Source organism: Vulpes vulpes, chromosome 6, assembly GCF_048418805.1.
Source record: "Vulpes vulpes isolate BD-2025 chromosome 6, VulVul3, whole genome shotgun sequence".
Taxonomy (NCBI): domain Eukaryota; kingdom Metazoa; phylum Chordata; class Mammalia; order Carnivora; family Canidae; genus Vulpes; species Vulpes vulpes.
The window spans coordinates 83703747-83717691 of NC_132785.1; the positions used below are offsets into that span (position 1 = coordinate 83703747).

At 35.5% G+C, this 13945-nt stretch overlaps 1 protein-coding gene across 1 annotated transcript in view; it reads left to right on the forward strand.

Moving 5' to 3' along the window:
- Positions 1-13945, forward strand: part of FANCM (FA complementation group M) — a 63977-nt gene that overhangs the window by 25589 nt on the left and 24443 nt on the right. The window contains exons 10-13 of the mRNA XM_026000761.2: positions 6512-6718; positions 8067-8277; positions 10405-10562; positions 11561-11716. Coding sequence (XP_025856546.2) covers positions 6512-6718; positions 8067-8277; positions 10405-10562; positions 11561-11716 — 732 coding nt within the window. The remainder of the gene's footprint in view (positions 1-6511; positions 6719-8066; positions 8278-10404; positions 10563-11560; positions 11717-13945) is intronic.

Here is a 13945-nt window from a genome sequence, read left to right on the forward strand (position 1 = left end):
TCCATAATTTCTCTTTTTGCTGCTTCATTATTGGTGTATATAAATGGAACAGATTTCCATACATTGATTTTATATCTTAAACTTTACTGAATTTATCAGTTCTAGCAGTTTTTTTGGTGTAGTCATTGGCATTTCTGTATAGAGTATCATGTTCTCTGCAAGTAAAACTTGACTTCTTCCTTGCCAATTTGTATGTCTTTTACTTTTGTTGTTGTTGTCTGATTGCTGAGGCTAGGACTTCCAACAGTATGTTAAGTAACATCCCTGTCTTGTTTCTGACCATAGAAGAAAAGTTCTCATTTTTTTCCCATTGAAGATAATATTAACTGTGGGTTTTTCATACATGACATTTATTATGTTAAGGTATGTTCCCTCTAAGCCTATGTTGTTGAGAGTTTTTGTCATAAATGGGTGTTGTACTTTGTCTACTTGGTCAAATGCCTTTTTATAAAGTTTTTATTTAAATTCAATTAATGTATAATATATTATTGGTTTCAGAGGCAGAGGTCAGTGATTCATCAGTCTTATATAATACCCAGCGCTCATTACATCACATCCCCTCCTTAATGTTCATCAGCCAGTTACCCTGTCCCCCCAACCCTGTCCCCTCCAGAGACCATCAGTTCGTTTCTATGATTTTTTTTTTCGTTTCTATGATTAAGAAGCTCTTATGGTTTGTCTCCCTCTCTGATTTCGTCTTATTTTTTCCTCCCTTCCTCTATGATCCTCTATTTTGTTTCTTGAATTCCACATATGAATGAGGCCTATGATAATTATCTTTCTCTGATTGACTTATTTCGCTTAGCATAATGCCTTCTAATTCCATCTAAGTCGTTGCATATGGCAAGATTTTATTTTTTGTTGACTGAGTAGTATTCCATAATAGAACCCCCCCATCTTTAGCCATTCTTCTTTCAGTGGATATCTGGGCTGTTTCCATAGTTGGCTATTGTGGACGTTGCTGCTATAAACATTGGAGTGCAGGTGCCTTTTTGGATTACTACATTTGTATCTTTGGGGTACATACTTGTAGTGCAGTTGCTGGGTCATAGGGTAGCTGCATTTTCAACTTTTTGAGAAACTTCCATACTTTTTTCCAGAGTGGTGCATCAGCTTCATTCCCACCAGCAGTATACAAGGGTTCCTCTTTCTCCACATCCTTTCTAACATCTGTCATTTCCTGACTTGTTCAGTTTAGCCATTCTGACTGGTGTGAGATGGTATCTCATTGTGATTTTTATTTGTATTTCCCTAATCCCAAGTCATGTGGAACAATTTTTCATGTGTCTGTTGGCTATTTATATGTCTTTGGAGAAACGTCTGTTCATGTCTTCTGCCCATTTCTTGATTGGATTATTTGTTCTTTGGGTGTTGAGTTTGATAAGTTTTTTGTAGATTTTGGATTCTAGCCCTTTATCTGATATGTCATTTGCAAATATCTTCCTCCATTTTGTTGGTTGTCTTTTGGTTTTGTCAACTGTTTCCTTTGCTGTACAAAAGCTTTTTATCATAGTGAAGTCCCAGTACTTTTTTTGCCTTTGTTTCCCTTGCCTTTGGAGATGTGTCTAGTAAGAAGTTGATGCAGACGAAGCTAAAGAGGTCACTGCCTGTGTTCTCTAGGATTTTTTTATTTTTTATTTTGTTATTTATTCATGAGAGACACACAGAGAGAGACACAGACATAAGCAGAGGGAGAAGCAGGCTACCGGGAGCCTGATGTGGAACTTGATCCCAGGGAACATCACCTGAGCCAAGGCAGACAGTCAACTATTGAGCCACCCAAATGCCACTCCTCTAGGATTTTGATGGATTCCTGTTTCACATTTAGGTCTTTCATCCATTTTGAGTCTTTTTTAATATATAATGTGAGGAAATGGTCGTGTCATTCTTCTGCATGTGGCTGTCCAGTTTTCCCCAACACCATTTGTTGAAGAGACTACCTTTTTTCCAGTGGATATTCTTTACTGCTTTGTTGAAGATTAGTTGACCATAGAGTGGAGGGTCCATTTCTGGGTTCTCTATTCTGTTCTGTTGATCCATGTGTCTGTGTTTGTGCCAGTACCAATACTATCTTGATGATTACAGCTTTATTTTAGAGCTTGAAGTCAGGAATTGTGATGCCACCAGTTTTGGTTTTCTTTTTCAACATTCCTTTGGCTATTTGGGGTCTTTTCTGGTTCCATTCAAACTTTTTTGAGTTATTTGTTCCAACTCCGAAATAAGTTGATGGTATTTTGATAGGGACTGCCTTGAACATTTAGATTGCCCTAGGCAGCATAGACATTTTAACAGTATTTATTCTTCCAATCCATGAGCATGGAATGCTTTTCCATTTCTTTGTGCCTTCCTCAGTTTCTTTCTTGAGTGTTCTTTAGTTTTCTGAGTATAGATCTTTTGCCCCTGGTTAGGTTTTTTCCTAGGTAACTTACAGTTTTGGGTGCAATTGTAAATGGGATTTACTCCTTAATTTCTCTTTCTTCTGTCTCATTGTTAGTGTATAAAAACTCAACTGGTTTGTGTGCATTGATTTTATATCTTGCCACCTTGCTGAATTCCTGTATGAGTTGAATTCCTGTATGAGTTCTAGCAGTTTTGGGGTGTAGTTTTTGAGTTTTCCTTATAGAATATCATGTCATCGGCAAAGAGTGAGAATTTGACTTTTTTGCTGATTCAGATGACTTTTATTTCTTTTTGTTGTCTAATTGCTAAGGCTAGGACTTCTAATACTATGTTGAATAGCAGTGGTAATAGTGGACATTCCTGCTGTGTTCCTGACCTTAGGGGAAAAGCTCTCAGTTCAAATGTTTTTTATGCAACTGTTGAAAGGATTATATGCTTCTTATCCTTTCTTTCAGTAATGTAGTGTATTGTATTGATTGATTTGTGAATATTGAAACACTCTGGCAACCCAGGAATAAATCCCACTTGATCATGGTGAATGATTTTTTAAAAGGTTTTTTTTTTAAAGATTTTATTTATTTATTCATGAGAGACACAGAGGGAGAGGCAGAGATACAGGCAGAGGGAGAAGCAGGCTCCATGCAAGGAGGACTCGATCCTAGGACCCCGGGATCCGACCTGAGCCAAAGGCAGACACTCAACCACTGAGCCACCCAGATGCCCTAAAAGTATTTTTGGATTTCGTTTGCTAATTTTTTGTTGAGAATTTTTGCATCCATGTTTATCAGGGATATTGGTCTGCAGGACTCCTTTTTAGTGGAGTCTTTATCTGGTTTTAGTATCAAGGTAATGCTGGCCTCTTCAAATGAAATTTAGAAATTTTCCTTCCTTTTCTATTTTTAGAATAGTTTGAGAAGAATAGGTATTCACTTTTCTTTAAATAGGTATTCACCTCTTTAAGGTATTCACAGGTAGAATTTGCCTGTGAAGGCTTCTGGCTCTGGACTTTTATATCTTGGGAGATTGTCGATTACTGATTCAGTGTCTTTGGTGGTTATTGGTTGGTCTGCTCAAGTTTTCTATTTCTTCCTGTTTCAGTTTTGGTAGTTTATATGTTTCTGGGAATTTATCCATTTCTTGAAAGTTGTCCAATTTGTTGGCATATAGTTTTGTGTAATACTCTCTTATAATTGCTTGTATTTCTGTGGTGTTGGTTGTTATTCTCTTTTATTCATGATTTTTTTGGGGAGCCTTTTCTCTTTTTGATAAGTCTGACTAGAAGTTTCTCACTTTTATTGATTTTTTTCGAGGAAACAGCTCCTGGTTTCATTGATCTAATTTTTTTTTTTTTAGTTTCTATACATTTATTTCTGCTCTAATCTTTATTCTTTCTTTCCTTTTACAGGCTTTAGGCTTCTTATGTTGCTCTTTTGCTAGCTCCTTTAGTTGTAAAGCTAGATTGTTTACTTATTTTTATTTTTTATTTTTTTAAAGATTTTATTTATTCATTCATGAGAGACACACACAGAGAGAGAGAGGGGCAGAGACATAGGCAGAGGGAGAAGCAGGCTCCATGCAGGGAGCCTGATGTGGTACTTGATCCGATCCGGGAACTCCAGGATCATGCCCTGGGTCGAAGACAGATGAGCCACCCAGGTGTCCCAGGTTAGACTATTTATATAAGGTTTTTTTTGCTTTTTGAGGTAGGCCTCTATTGCTATGTACTTCTCTCTTATGATTGCTTTTGTTGCATCCTAAAGATTTTAGACCATTCATTGTGTTTTCATTTTCTTTTGTTTTTCTGTTTTTTTTTTCTTTGATTTCTTGGTTGACCCACTCCTTGTCTAGTAGCATGTTGTTTAATCTCCATGTATTTGTGCTCTTTCCAGATTTTTTTCTTCTGATTGACTTGTAGTTTCATAAAGCATTGTGGTCAGAAAAGGTGTGTGGTATGCTTTCATTATTTTTTTGTTTGTTGATATCTTTCTCTTTTCTTTTTTTATAAGATTTTATCTGTTTATTTGAGAGAGAAAGAGGGCAAGAGAGAGCATGAGTGGTGAGTGGAGGTGTGGGGGGAAAGGGAGAAGCAAACTGCCAGCTGAGTAGGGAGCCAGACTCCTGGCTCCATCTCAGGACTCTGGGATCAGGACCTGAGCCAAAGACAGATGCTTAACTAAGTCACCTGGGTGCACCTGTTGAGGCCTCTTTTTGATCTAATATGTGATCTCTTCTGGAGAATGTTCCATGTGCACTTGAAAAGAGTGTGTATTCTGTTTTAGAATGGGATGTTTTGAATATATTTATTAATTCCATCTGATCTCATGTGTCATTCAAAGCCACTTCCTTATTTATTTTTCTGTTTAGATGATCTGTCCAGTGATGTGAATGAGCTGTTTCCATTTTAATAACTTTAGCTTGTATTGTAAGTGGGATGGGAAAATAAGCCCTTGGAGAGTTTGAAACAGAGGAGGGGCATGACCTGGTTCATATTTTAAAAGAATCACACGGTTGCTATCTTAATAAAGTTTAGGCGATTAAGGGTGGAAACAGGAAGACCAATTGGAAGTCTTATAATACCAATCTAAAGATGATGGTGGCTTAGACTAGAGTGGTAGCAGGGAAAATTGTGAGAAATGGTTGGATTCTGGATATATTTTGAAGGTCAAGCTGAAGGAATTTATTGATAGATTATAGTGGGGTATGAGACTGAGGAATGTGAAGGATGACTCCAGGAATTTGGCCTACAAAAACTGAAAAGAGCTGCTATTAATGAAGATAGATTGAAAGAAAAGCAGGTTTTGGAGAGAAATATCAGGAGCTTGGTTCTGGATGAGTTAACTTTGGCACGCCTATGAAATTAGTGTTTTCCTGACTATGAAAATTGATAGAGGACTAGTTTACTTCCTCTTATGTCACACAGATACTTTTGAACACTACAATAATAATGAATTATTTAAAAAAGTAAAATTAATGAAAACAATGTTCACGGCCAAATTTTTTATTACTAAAGCCAGCAAATATAATATTGCTCTACCAAGTTTCTAAATATCTACTCTTAATTTTTGTACTTATGCTGTTGTTGGCTAATAAACAGTTTGAACCACACCAGTTATAAATAATTCGTGAATTACACTTTGAATAGCATTGTTTTAAACATCAAGTAGAGATGTTAAACAGTGGAATATATAAATCTTGAAGTTTGTTAACGTGTATACCTTATGTTATACATGGAAGATATGCAGGGAAAAAGGAGTAACTTCCTATGGTGGCTTAGAATTCAGACTTAAATACCTTAGTAGTAGGGAAAAAAGAGGAGGAACATAGGCTTCTTAGGAGAGAGAGTAATTGATTTTTGGGAAAGATGAATGAGTTCTTAGAAGAATAGATGGGAAGTGTGACAGTTTGTGACCAAGTTTGTCTGGCTGTAGGGATGACTTTTAGGCTCCTGTGATGAGTCCGTTTTTTTCTGGTTGATGAAAATCCCAGGAAAGGGATTTATGACAATTGAATTCCTCCTGTTTTTGGACAGATAAGGGGAGAGGAAGTCTTTCTCTGCTTTTGCTGTTTTTCACTTGTATACACAGTTCAAAATAATCAATATATCAAAGTAGCATATTTTGGGGCAGCGTGTCCTAATCTCCCACAGTCATATTTTGGGGTGGCACATTCTGCTATCCTTTTTTGGAATGGCAGTATAAAAGGTTAGATAAAAATTTTAGGAGTAATAAAGTTTTTTTACTTCAGATAGACCTAACAATAAATTTAGGTCTAGGATATGATAAGCAGTAATTGCTCTGGTCCGTTTACCTGCCCATAGCTCTTTAGTGACACTAAATAATATCTGGGGTTTCTCATTTATGTGTAAATTTAGGAAACCTTTTTGGCATCACAGTGATTATGAAAGCAAAGACATTAGGACTGTCCTTTGCATTTTACTATGGTCTGTTTTGGTTTATATCGCCATTTTGTCACTTCTTTTCCTATTCCATAGCATCCTAGATTCTGATTTGTAATCTGATTTCACCATTTTGGGGTGAGTGGGAAAAATGTGCTTTGATCTACAAGTCTCTAACATTTGTATCTGGTTATTTTTAAATCATTTTTATTTTAGGTTGTGAAACAGTTTCGTAGTGGTGGTTATAATACATTGGTTTCTACTTGTGTTGGTGAAGAAGGTTTGGATATAGGAGAAGTTGATCTTATAATATGTTTTGATGCCCAGAAGAGCCCAGTTCGTCTTGTACAACGAATGGGCAGAACTGGCCGCAAACGTAAAGGCAGAATTGTTGTTATCCTTGCTGAAGGACGAGAAGAACGTGTAAGTAGACTTATAGAAACAGAATTTGATCATTTAAATTTGGGAAATATAGCTCAAGATAAATAGCAATCTCTTAACATTCAAAGTCCAAACAATCAGGCACCTGGGTGGCTCAGTGGTTGAGAGTCCGCCTTTGGCTCAGGTTGTGATCCCAGGGCCCTGCGATCAAATCCCACATCAGGCTCCTCATGAGGAGTCTGCTTCTCCCTCTGCCTATGTCTGCCTGTCTCTGTTTCTCATGAATAAATAAATACTAAAAAAAAAAAAAAGTCCTAACAATCTGTAGGAGATTTTGGTTGATGTTTTGTCCCCACTTTGTAATAGATTCAGAGTATTCTTTTCTTGTAATTAGGAGAATTTTTAACTGGGTTCAGTTTTGTCATTTTTATCCATATAAAAAAATGCATTTTTGTACTTAAGTATTAATTTAGAGACACCTAACTACCAAAATCAATACGCATTAGTTTGTTTTACTATTTCCCTGTGCTTCTAAGACCTGTGTTTTGTTTTTAGTTTAGTTTTTTCTTTTATTTATTAATACAGTGAACTGAGAATGGTTTTTACACTTTAAAGAATTGCTTAAACCAATCAATCAACCAACCAACCAACCAACAAGAATATGTGCCAGCGGGGTGCTGGGTGGCTCAGTTGGTTAAGCATTTACCTTTCAAGATTCTATTTATTTATTTGACAGAAAGAGAGAGCACAAGCAGAGGGAGCAGGAGAAGGAGAGGCAGGTTTTCCGCTAAGCAGGAATCTGATGTGGGGGCTCGATCCCAGGACTCTGGGATCATGACCTGACCCGAAGGCAGACACTTAACTGCCTGAGCCACCCAGGCACCCCAGGATGTTAGTTTTCTTATCTGTAAGATAGTCATAATGACCCAGATTTAATGAGTACCTACTCTGCTGGGCAGTAGTTCTAAGTGTGTCAGATGCATTATTTCATTTAATTCTGTATGGGGGATAATGCTTTTCTTATATACAGTAAAGAAAATTGAAGTATAGAGAGATGAAGTAACAAGCTGGAATATAGCAATAGTATTTTTTTAAAGCAATTTACACTTACATATAAATATTTACCTTATTCAAAAATAGAAAGATTCCAAATAAAAGATTTCCTTTGTGCAATATAGTTATGAAGGTAGGCTTTTATATACTAGATTTTGAACTGATTTTCAAATGTTAATTGAAAAGGCCTCAAGTTCAAGGTAATGGATATTCTCAGTATTTAAGTGGATCATAGTATAATTTACTGTTTATAGTAAATCCAAATAAATATAATAACTTCTTATTATGGCTAAGTGATTATTGTAGAAATAATGTAATTTGACATTTGTCTTTGCAGACTTATAATCAAAGTCAGTCCAACAAAAGAAGTATTTATAACGCAATTTCAGGTAACAGGCAAGTTCTTCATTTTTACCAAGGAAGTCCACGCATGGTTCCTGATGGAATCAACCCAGAATTACACAAAATGTTTATCACTTGTGGTGCTTATGAACCAGAGAAGCCTTGGAACTTGCAGCGGAAGTCCTCTAACTTTTCCTATAAGAATGGTAAATAAAAAACCTTTGCTTTTAAGCTACATATTTTTTTCCTGTTGTTAGTTAGTAGGCCATATGTTGATATACTTTCTTTTTGAGAAACTTAAGGTACATTCTAGGATGTTATAGATCTTGGAAAATATAAGAGATTATTCCTGTGGCAAAGGGAAGGAGACAATGACAGAACAGAGTGAGAAAATCAATGTTGAGAAAATGAAAAATGTCCTACCAACCCAGAAAATCCTCTTTACCAGGTGTTGAAAAGAAAGAAAATAGTTTTTCTTTCAAATAAGCCCTGCATCAGATTATAGTGTGCATCATAGACAGTTCACTAAGATAACACTAAGACACAAATTCAACCCTATACATCCCTCCAGGCAGTTATGATTCTTTACATACATATTCTCAAGATTAATATAATCTGTCCTACTATGAGAGGATAGCACCTTTTTGCTATATATTTTTTCATAGTTCATCCCCAAATTACCTTGTAATTGAGGTAGTCATTTGTTTTAGCTTAGTTGTCTTTATTCAAAGAAATCCTATGGTAGTTCTTTTTTTAATTTTTTGAGGAGCCTGCATGCTGTTTTCTATTAATGGCTGTACCACTCTACTACTACACCAACAGTGTATAGGGATTTAAATTTCTCTGTGACCTCACCAACACTCATTTTGTTTTAACTTTTTTGATAGGAGGCATCCTAACAGGTACGTCATAATGTTTCATTGTCGTTTTGGTCTGCATTTAGCATTCTTGTTAAATGCATATCCAGCCTCAACTTGAGTATCTGTTAATGGAAGTTGTCTTTCATTATAAAGGTTTATTCCGTATGTAGAAGCCCTATTTAGAAGAAGGTTCCTTCTTATGTTAAAAATTCTTTCTAAAAAAAAAAAAAAAATCTTTCTACCTTTTCCTCATTGATTTAGTTTTATCTTTTAGATACAAAGAATGGTTTTGATCCTTTGATTACCTATGTAGCAGTTCTTTATATATTTGAACACAATACCTCTCAAGTTTTACTATTAGTCTCACTGGTTTCATACCAGGAAGTTTCAAGGTCCTTTCCCGCCTAGTCACTTGCTTTCGATTCACTTAAATTTGTTAATGTTCTTTCCCTTAACTCAGAGCTAAGACAGAAGTTTCCTGATTCAGTAGTCTCTGATTTTTTTTTTCTTGCCCTCATCTGTATGGGACCAGAGTTCCTACTTTACACTGTTTATCCTTTTTCAGTTTGATGATTATTTTCCTGTATAGAGATTATGGAAGTCAGAAAGGGTTAACTTAGTATACTTTTTATAAAAAAAAAGTATATTATTGTTTTGTTTTGTTTAGATTCTTGTTAGTTTTTTTTTAATATGCTCAACATTTTTATTTATTTATTTATTTATTTATTTATTTATTTATTTATTTATTTATTTGTTTGTTTATTTGAAGATTTATTTATTTATTTATGGTAAACCTAGAGAGAGAGAGAGGCGCAGAGACACAGGAAGAGGGAGAAGCAGGCTCCATGCTGGGAGCCAGACGTGGGACTTGATCCCGGGACTCCAGGATCGTGCCCCGGGCCAAAGGCAGGCGCTAAACCGCTGAGCCACTCAGGGATCCCCGATTCTTGTTAGTTTTTAAAGCAGTAGGGCTTTTCTCTCTTTCTCTACCTGCCTTCTCTCCCCGCCATTTAAGATTCAAGTTAAAACCCCTTTTTAGTCTTGACATCTTCCCCTACCCCAACCAAGTTTCAGATAGTCTTTCAGATAAAAATGATGGTATCATCCAGTTTTCATAGTAAGTTTTTTGACTTTTGTGCCAGGTCTTAGACACAGCATGGAGAGAGTCCAAAAGAAACCAGGTTTGAGAGCCTAGCTACCTGGCTCTGTTATATTAATGAAGTCAATATGGAAGGTGAGCTCCTGAACAGGAGGCTATACTATTACTTTCAAAGGAGTGAGAAAAGTTTAGAAGATATATAGAAGCAGGAAGTGAATGATTATGTGAAGAATACTAGTTTTAAGGAATAGAATCAGTGGTTTAGTAAAGATGAATAGATATAAACAGGTGGAGAGTTTAAGTTGGTGTTGTATGTATTGTGTTTGCTTAGTAGATTTTTTTTAAACTTCTTTTCAATTACTTTCAACTTCTAGGAATGAAGCAAAGTAATTCAAAGAAAGATTGGTTCTTATCAGCAGAAGAATTTAAATTATGGAACAGACTTTATAGGTTAAGAGACACTGATGAAATTAAGGAAATAACATTGCCTCAAGTTCAGTTTTTATCTTTAGAAAATGAAGAAAACACACCAGTAAGTTGAACATGTTTTCAGATACTCTTTATAGGGTTTATGCAATAGCTTTGGGAGTAGAGAGAATGTTCATGATCAGAATGTCAGTTTGCTTAAAAAATTAAGAATGTAAACAGTTTAAAATGAATAGTAAAGTCTAAGTTTGTAGAACTTTAATTTTCTTCTTATATTCTTTATTGTGTATTTATTTTTACTTGACTGTAATGCATAATGTTTGCTTTTTTTCTATTACTTTCTACTGTATGAGTATTTCCATATAGGCATAATTTACATGATTATTATGTTACTCTGCAGTATACCATGGTTTGTTTGACTATTTTCCTGCTATGTTTTGAATTCTTTTCAGTGTTACTAATGTAAAATTATACTGTCATGAGTGTCTTTGTACAAACTTTTTCTTTGAAACTGTATAGAACTTTATAGTGGGTGTTATTATTTGACTTATGAACAAATTATTGGTGAACTTAATAAAAGGCAAGAGAATTGTCAAAGGTTATATGTATGCCTAGAGAGCTGGGAAAACAACCTCAGGAAAGATTCCTCTTAGAAGATTTATAGGGCTTGAAATATGGCTATTTAGATTTTATATATATTTTTTATTACCAGGGAAAGTAAGGAATGGCAGCATGAAAAAATTGGAATCTTTATCACTGAGAGGTTATGAATGTGTCCTTATTAGAATATAGGATATAAATCTAGCAAAATAGTACTTTTGAAACCACACATTTTCTTAAATATTTGCTCTTAACATGGAACTATATAAATAGGAATATAACCAAATACAATTCAAATGATAGTTACTTTCAAAATATATTTCAAAGGTCATTTTTGTACTTTATAAAATTATTTTCTTTATTTTCCTGAGATTTTAGTTGAAAATACCCAAATTCAGATTATTTATGTTAGGCTTATTATCTGTGTATTGTTTTTTTAATCAGTTTATGGAATCTGAGTATGTATATTTATCATTTCTATTATTTTTAAAATCATTAATCAAGACTGAAGAACCAACCATTGGAATTCATCAACTCTCTCTTTCTGAATGGAGAGTGTGGCAGGATCATCCTTTTCCTACTCATCAAGTTGACCATTCAGATCGATGCCACCATTTTATAAGCATTATGCAAATGATAGAAGGAATGAGACATGAAGAGGTAGAGTTTTATTGTAACTTTCTTTTGCTGGTATGATGGTGAAACTAGAAAACTTGGTATTTATTCTTAATTTTTTAATGACTTATTTATTTGAGAGAGAGTGTGTGCTTCAGGGGGGAGAGGGGCAAAGGGAAAAGGAGAGAGAGAGAGAGAATCTCAAGCAGACCCCCCAGAAGTGCAGAGCCTGGTGTTGGCTCAATCCCACAACTCTGAGATCACAACCTGAGTCAAATCAAGAGCTGATCACTTAACTGAGCCATCCGGGTGCCCCTATTCTTCTTAATTTGAAGTCATTATTATAAGAAGCAAGTATTTAATAGAAATAATTATAGCTAGAATATTTTATTTTTTAAAAAATGTTCCTTGTGATCTCAATAGGGAACAAGTTTTCTGCCTTAGGTGACAAAGTAGACTTAATTAGAAGAATATCAACTGTCGACATAGATAAACCAAAATAAATTTTAATATACTTTTTATAAACTATTAGTAAAGCTAATTTAGGATTCTTATTAGATTGTGATTTATTGAAATATTTTCCATCACATAGGTCATTTGGTATGTCTCTTGTATCCTGATGATAGTTTAGAAAATTATTGATTCTTTGAGCAGTTTCTTGATTATTCTTCCCTGAGAGAATCAGAATGATGAACCTTCTGTGAGTATGAAATCTAAAATGTGTGGTTAGAATCCCAGGTCTCCCTCTTACTAATCATGTATCTGTAAGTTACTAAACCTCTTTGGGCCTCAGTTTCATCTGTAAAATAGGAACAATGATAATACTTTCTTCATAGGATTTTTGCAAGAATTAAGTGACTTAATATGTGTAGAGCATTTAGATTAGTAACTGGCACACTCAGTAGATTGTAGCTGCCATTTTTATTATTACCTATTTTTCATAAATACATATAAATAGTTGTAGATCCCAGAAGAACCTATGGAAATTAATACTTATTGTATTCATTACTACTTAAGTCTCTGAATAGTAGAGGAATACTGACTAAAGTAGCCTCTCAGGGAGAAGAGAGGAAGATATGTCAGACTTTGGGAGGACTTTAGATTTATCTATCTATCTATCTATCTATCTATCTATCTATCTATGTATCTATCTATCTATTTACTTATTATTTATTTATTTATTTAGATTTTATTTATCAATGAGAGGCACAGAGAGAGAGAGAGACAGAGAGAGAGAGAGAGAGAGAGAGAGAGAGAGGCAGAGACACAGGCAGAGGGAGAAGCAGGCTCCATGCAGGGAACCCGATGCGGGACTTGATCCTGGGGCTCCACGATCACACCCTGGGCCAAAGGCAGGCACTAAGCCACTGAGCCACCCAGGGATTCCCTAGGACTTTAGATTTAGAGATAAGAAAAATTTAGAAATTTTCTGTAAGAGTTTCAGGGGCATCTGGGTGGTACCATTGGTTAAGCATCTGACTCTTGGTTTTAGCTCAGGTCGTGATTTCAGGGTCATGAGATCAACTCAGCTTCAGGCTCTGAATGTGGCATGGGGTCTGCTTAAGACTCTCCCTCTGCCTTCCTCCCCACCACCACTATGCTTATGCATGTGCGAGTGTGCACTCTCTCTCAAATAAATAAATAAATCTTTAAAAAAAAAGAAATTTACCTTAAGAATTCTTGGTTGGGAAATTTGTTAAAAATAGTATATTCCAGTTTATGGCCTGATGGATATACAGATATACTTATTTCAGATGTTCTAAAAGTTGTTCTTAGTTTACCTTTATCAAGAGGGTAAATTTAACATATTTGTTTGGTTTTCATTTATATATATTAATTACTTAATATCTATTTTTAGGAAGTTAGAATAGGGGATCCTTGGGTGGCTCAGCAGTTTAGCTCCTGCCTTCAGCCCAGGGCCTGATCCTGGAGACCTGGGATCAAGTCCCACATTGGGCTCCCTGCATGGAGCCTGCTTCTCCCTCTACCTGTGTCTCTGCCTCTCTCTCTCTCTCTCTCTCTCTCTCTCTGTCTCCCATGAATAAATAAATAAAATCTTTAAAAAAAGAATAATTGCTCAATAAAATATTAGAAGTGAAGAACAGTGCATATAATCTTTTTGTTTTTGAAGGTTATTTATTTGAGAGAGTGAGTGAGTGAGACTTGGGGGGAGGGGCAGAGGAAGAGGGAAAGGAGAAGCAGTCTCTCACTTGAGTGTAGAGCCCGATGCCGGGCTAGCCAAAACCAAGAGTTGGATGCTCAACCAACTAAGCC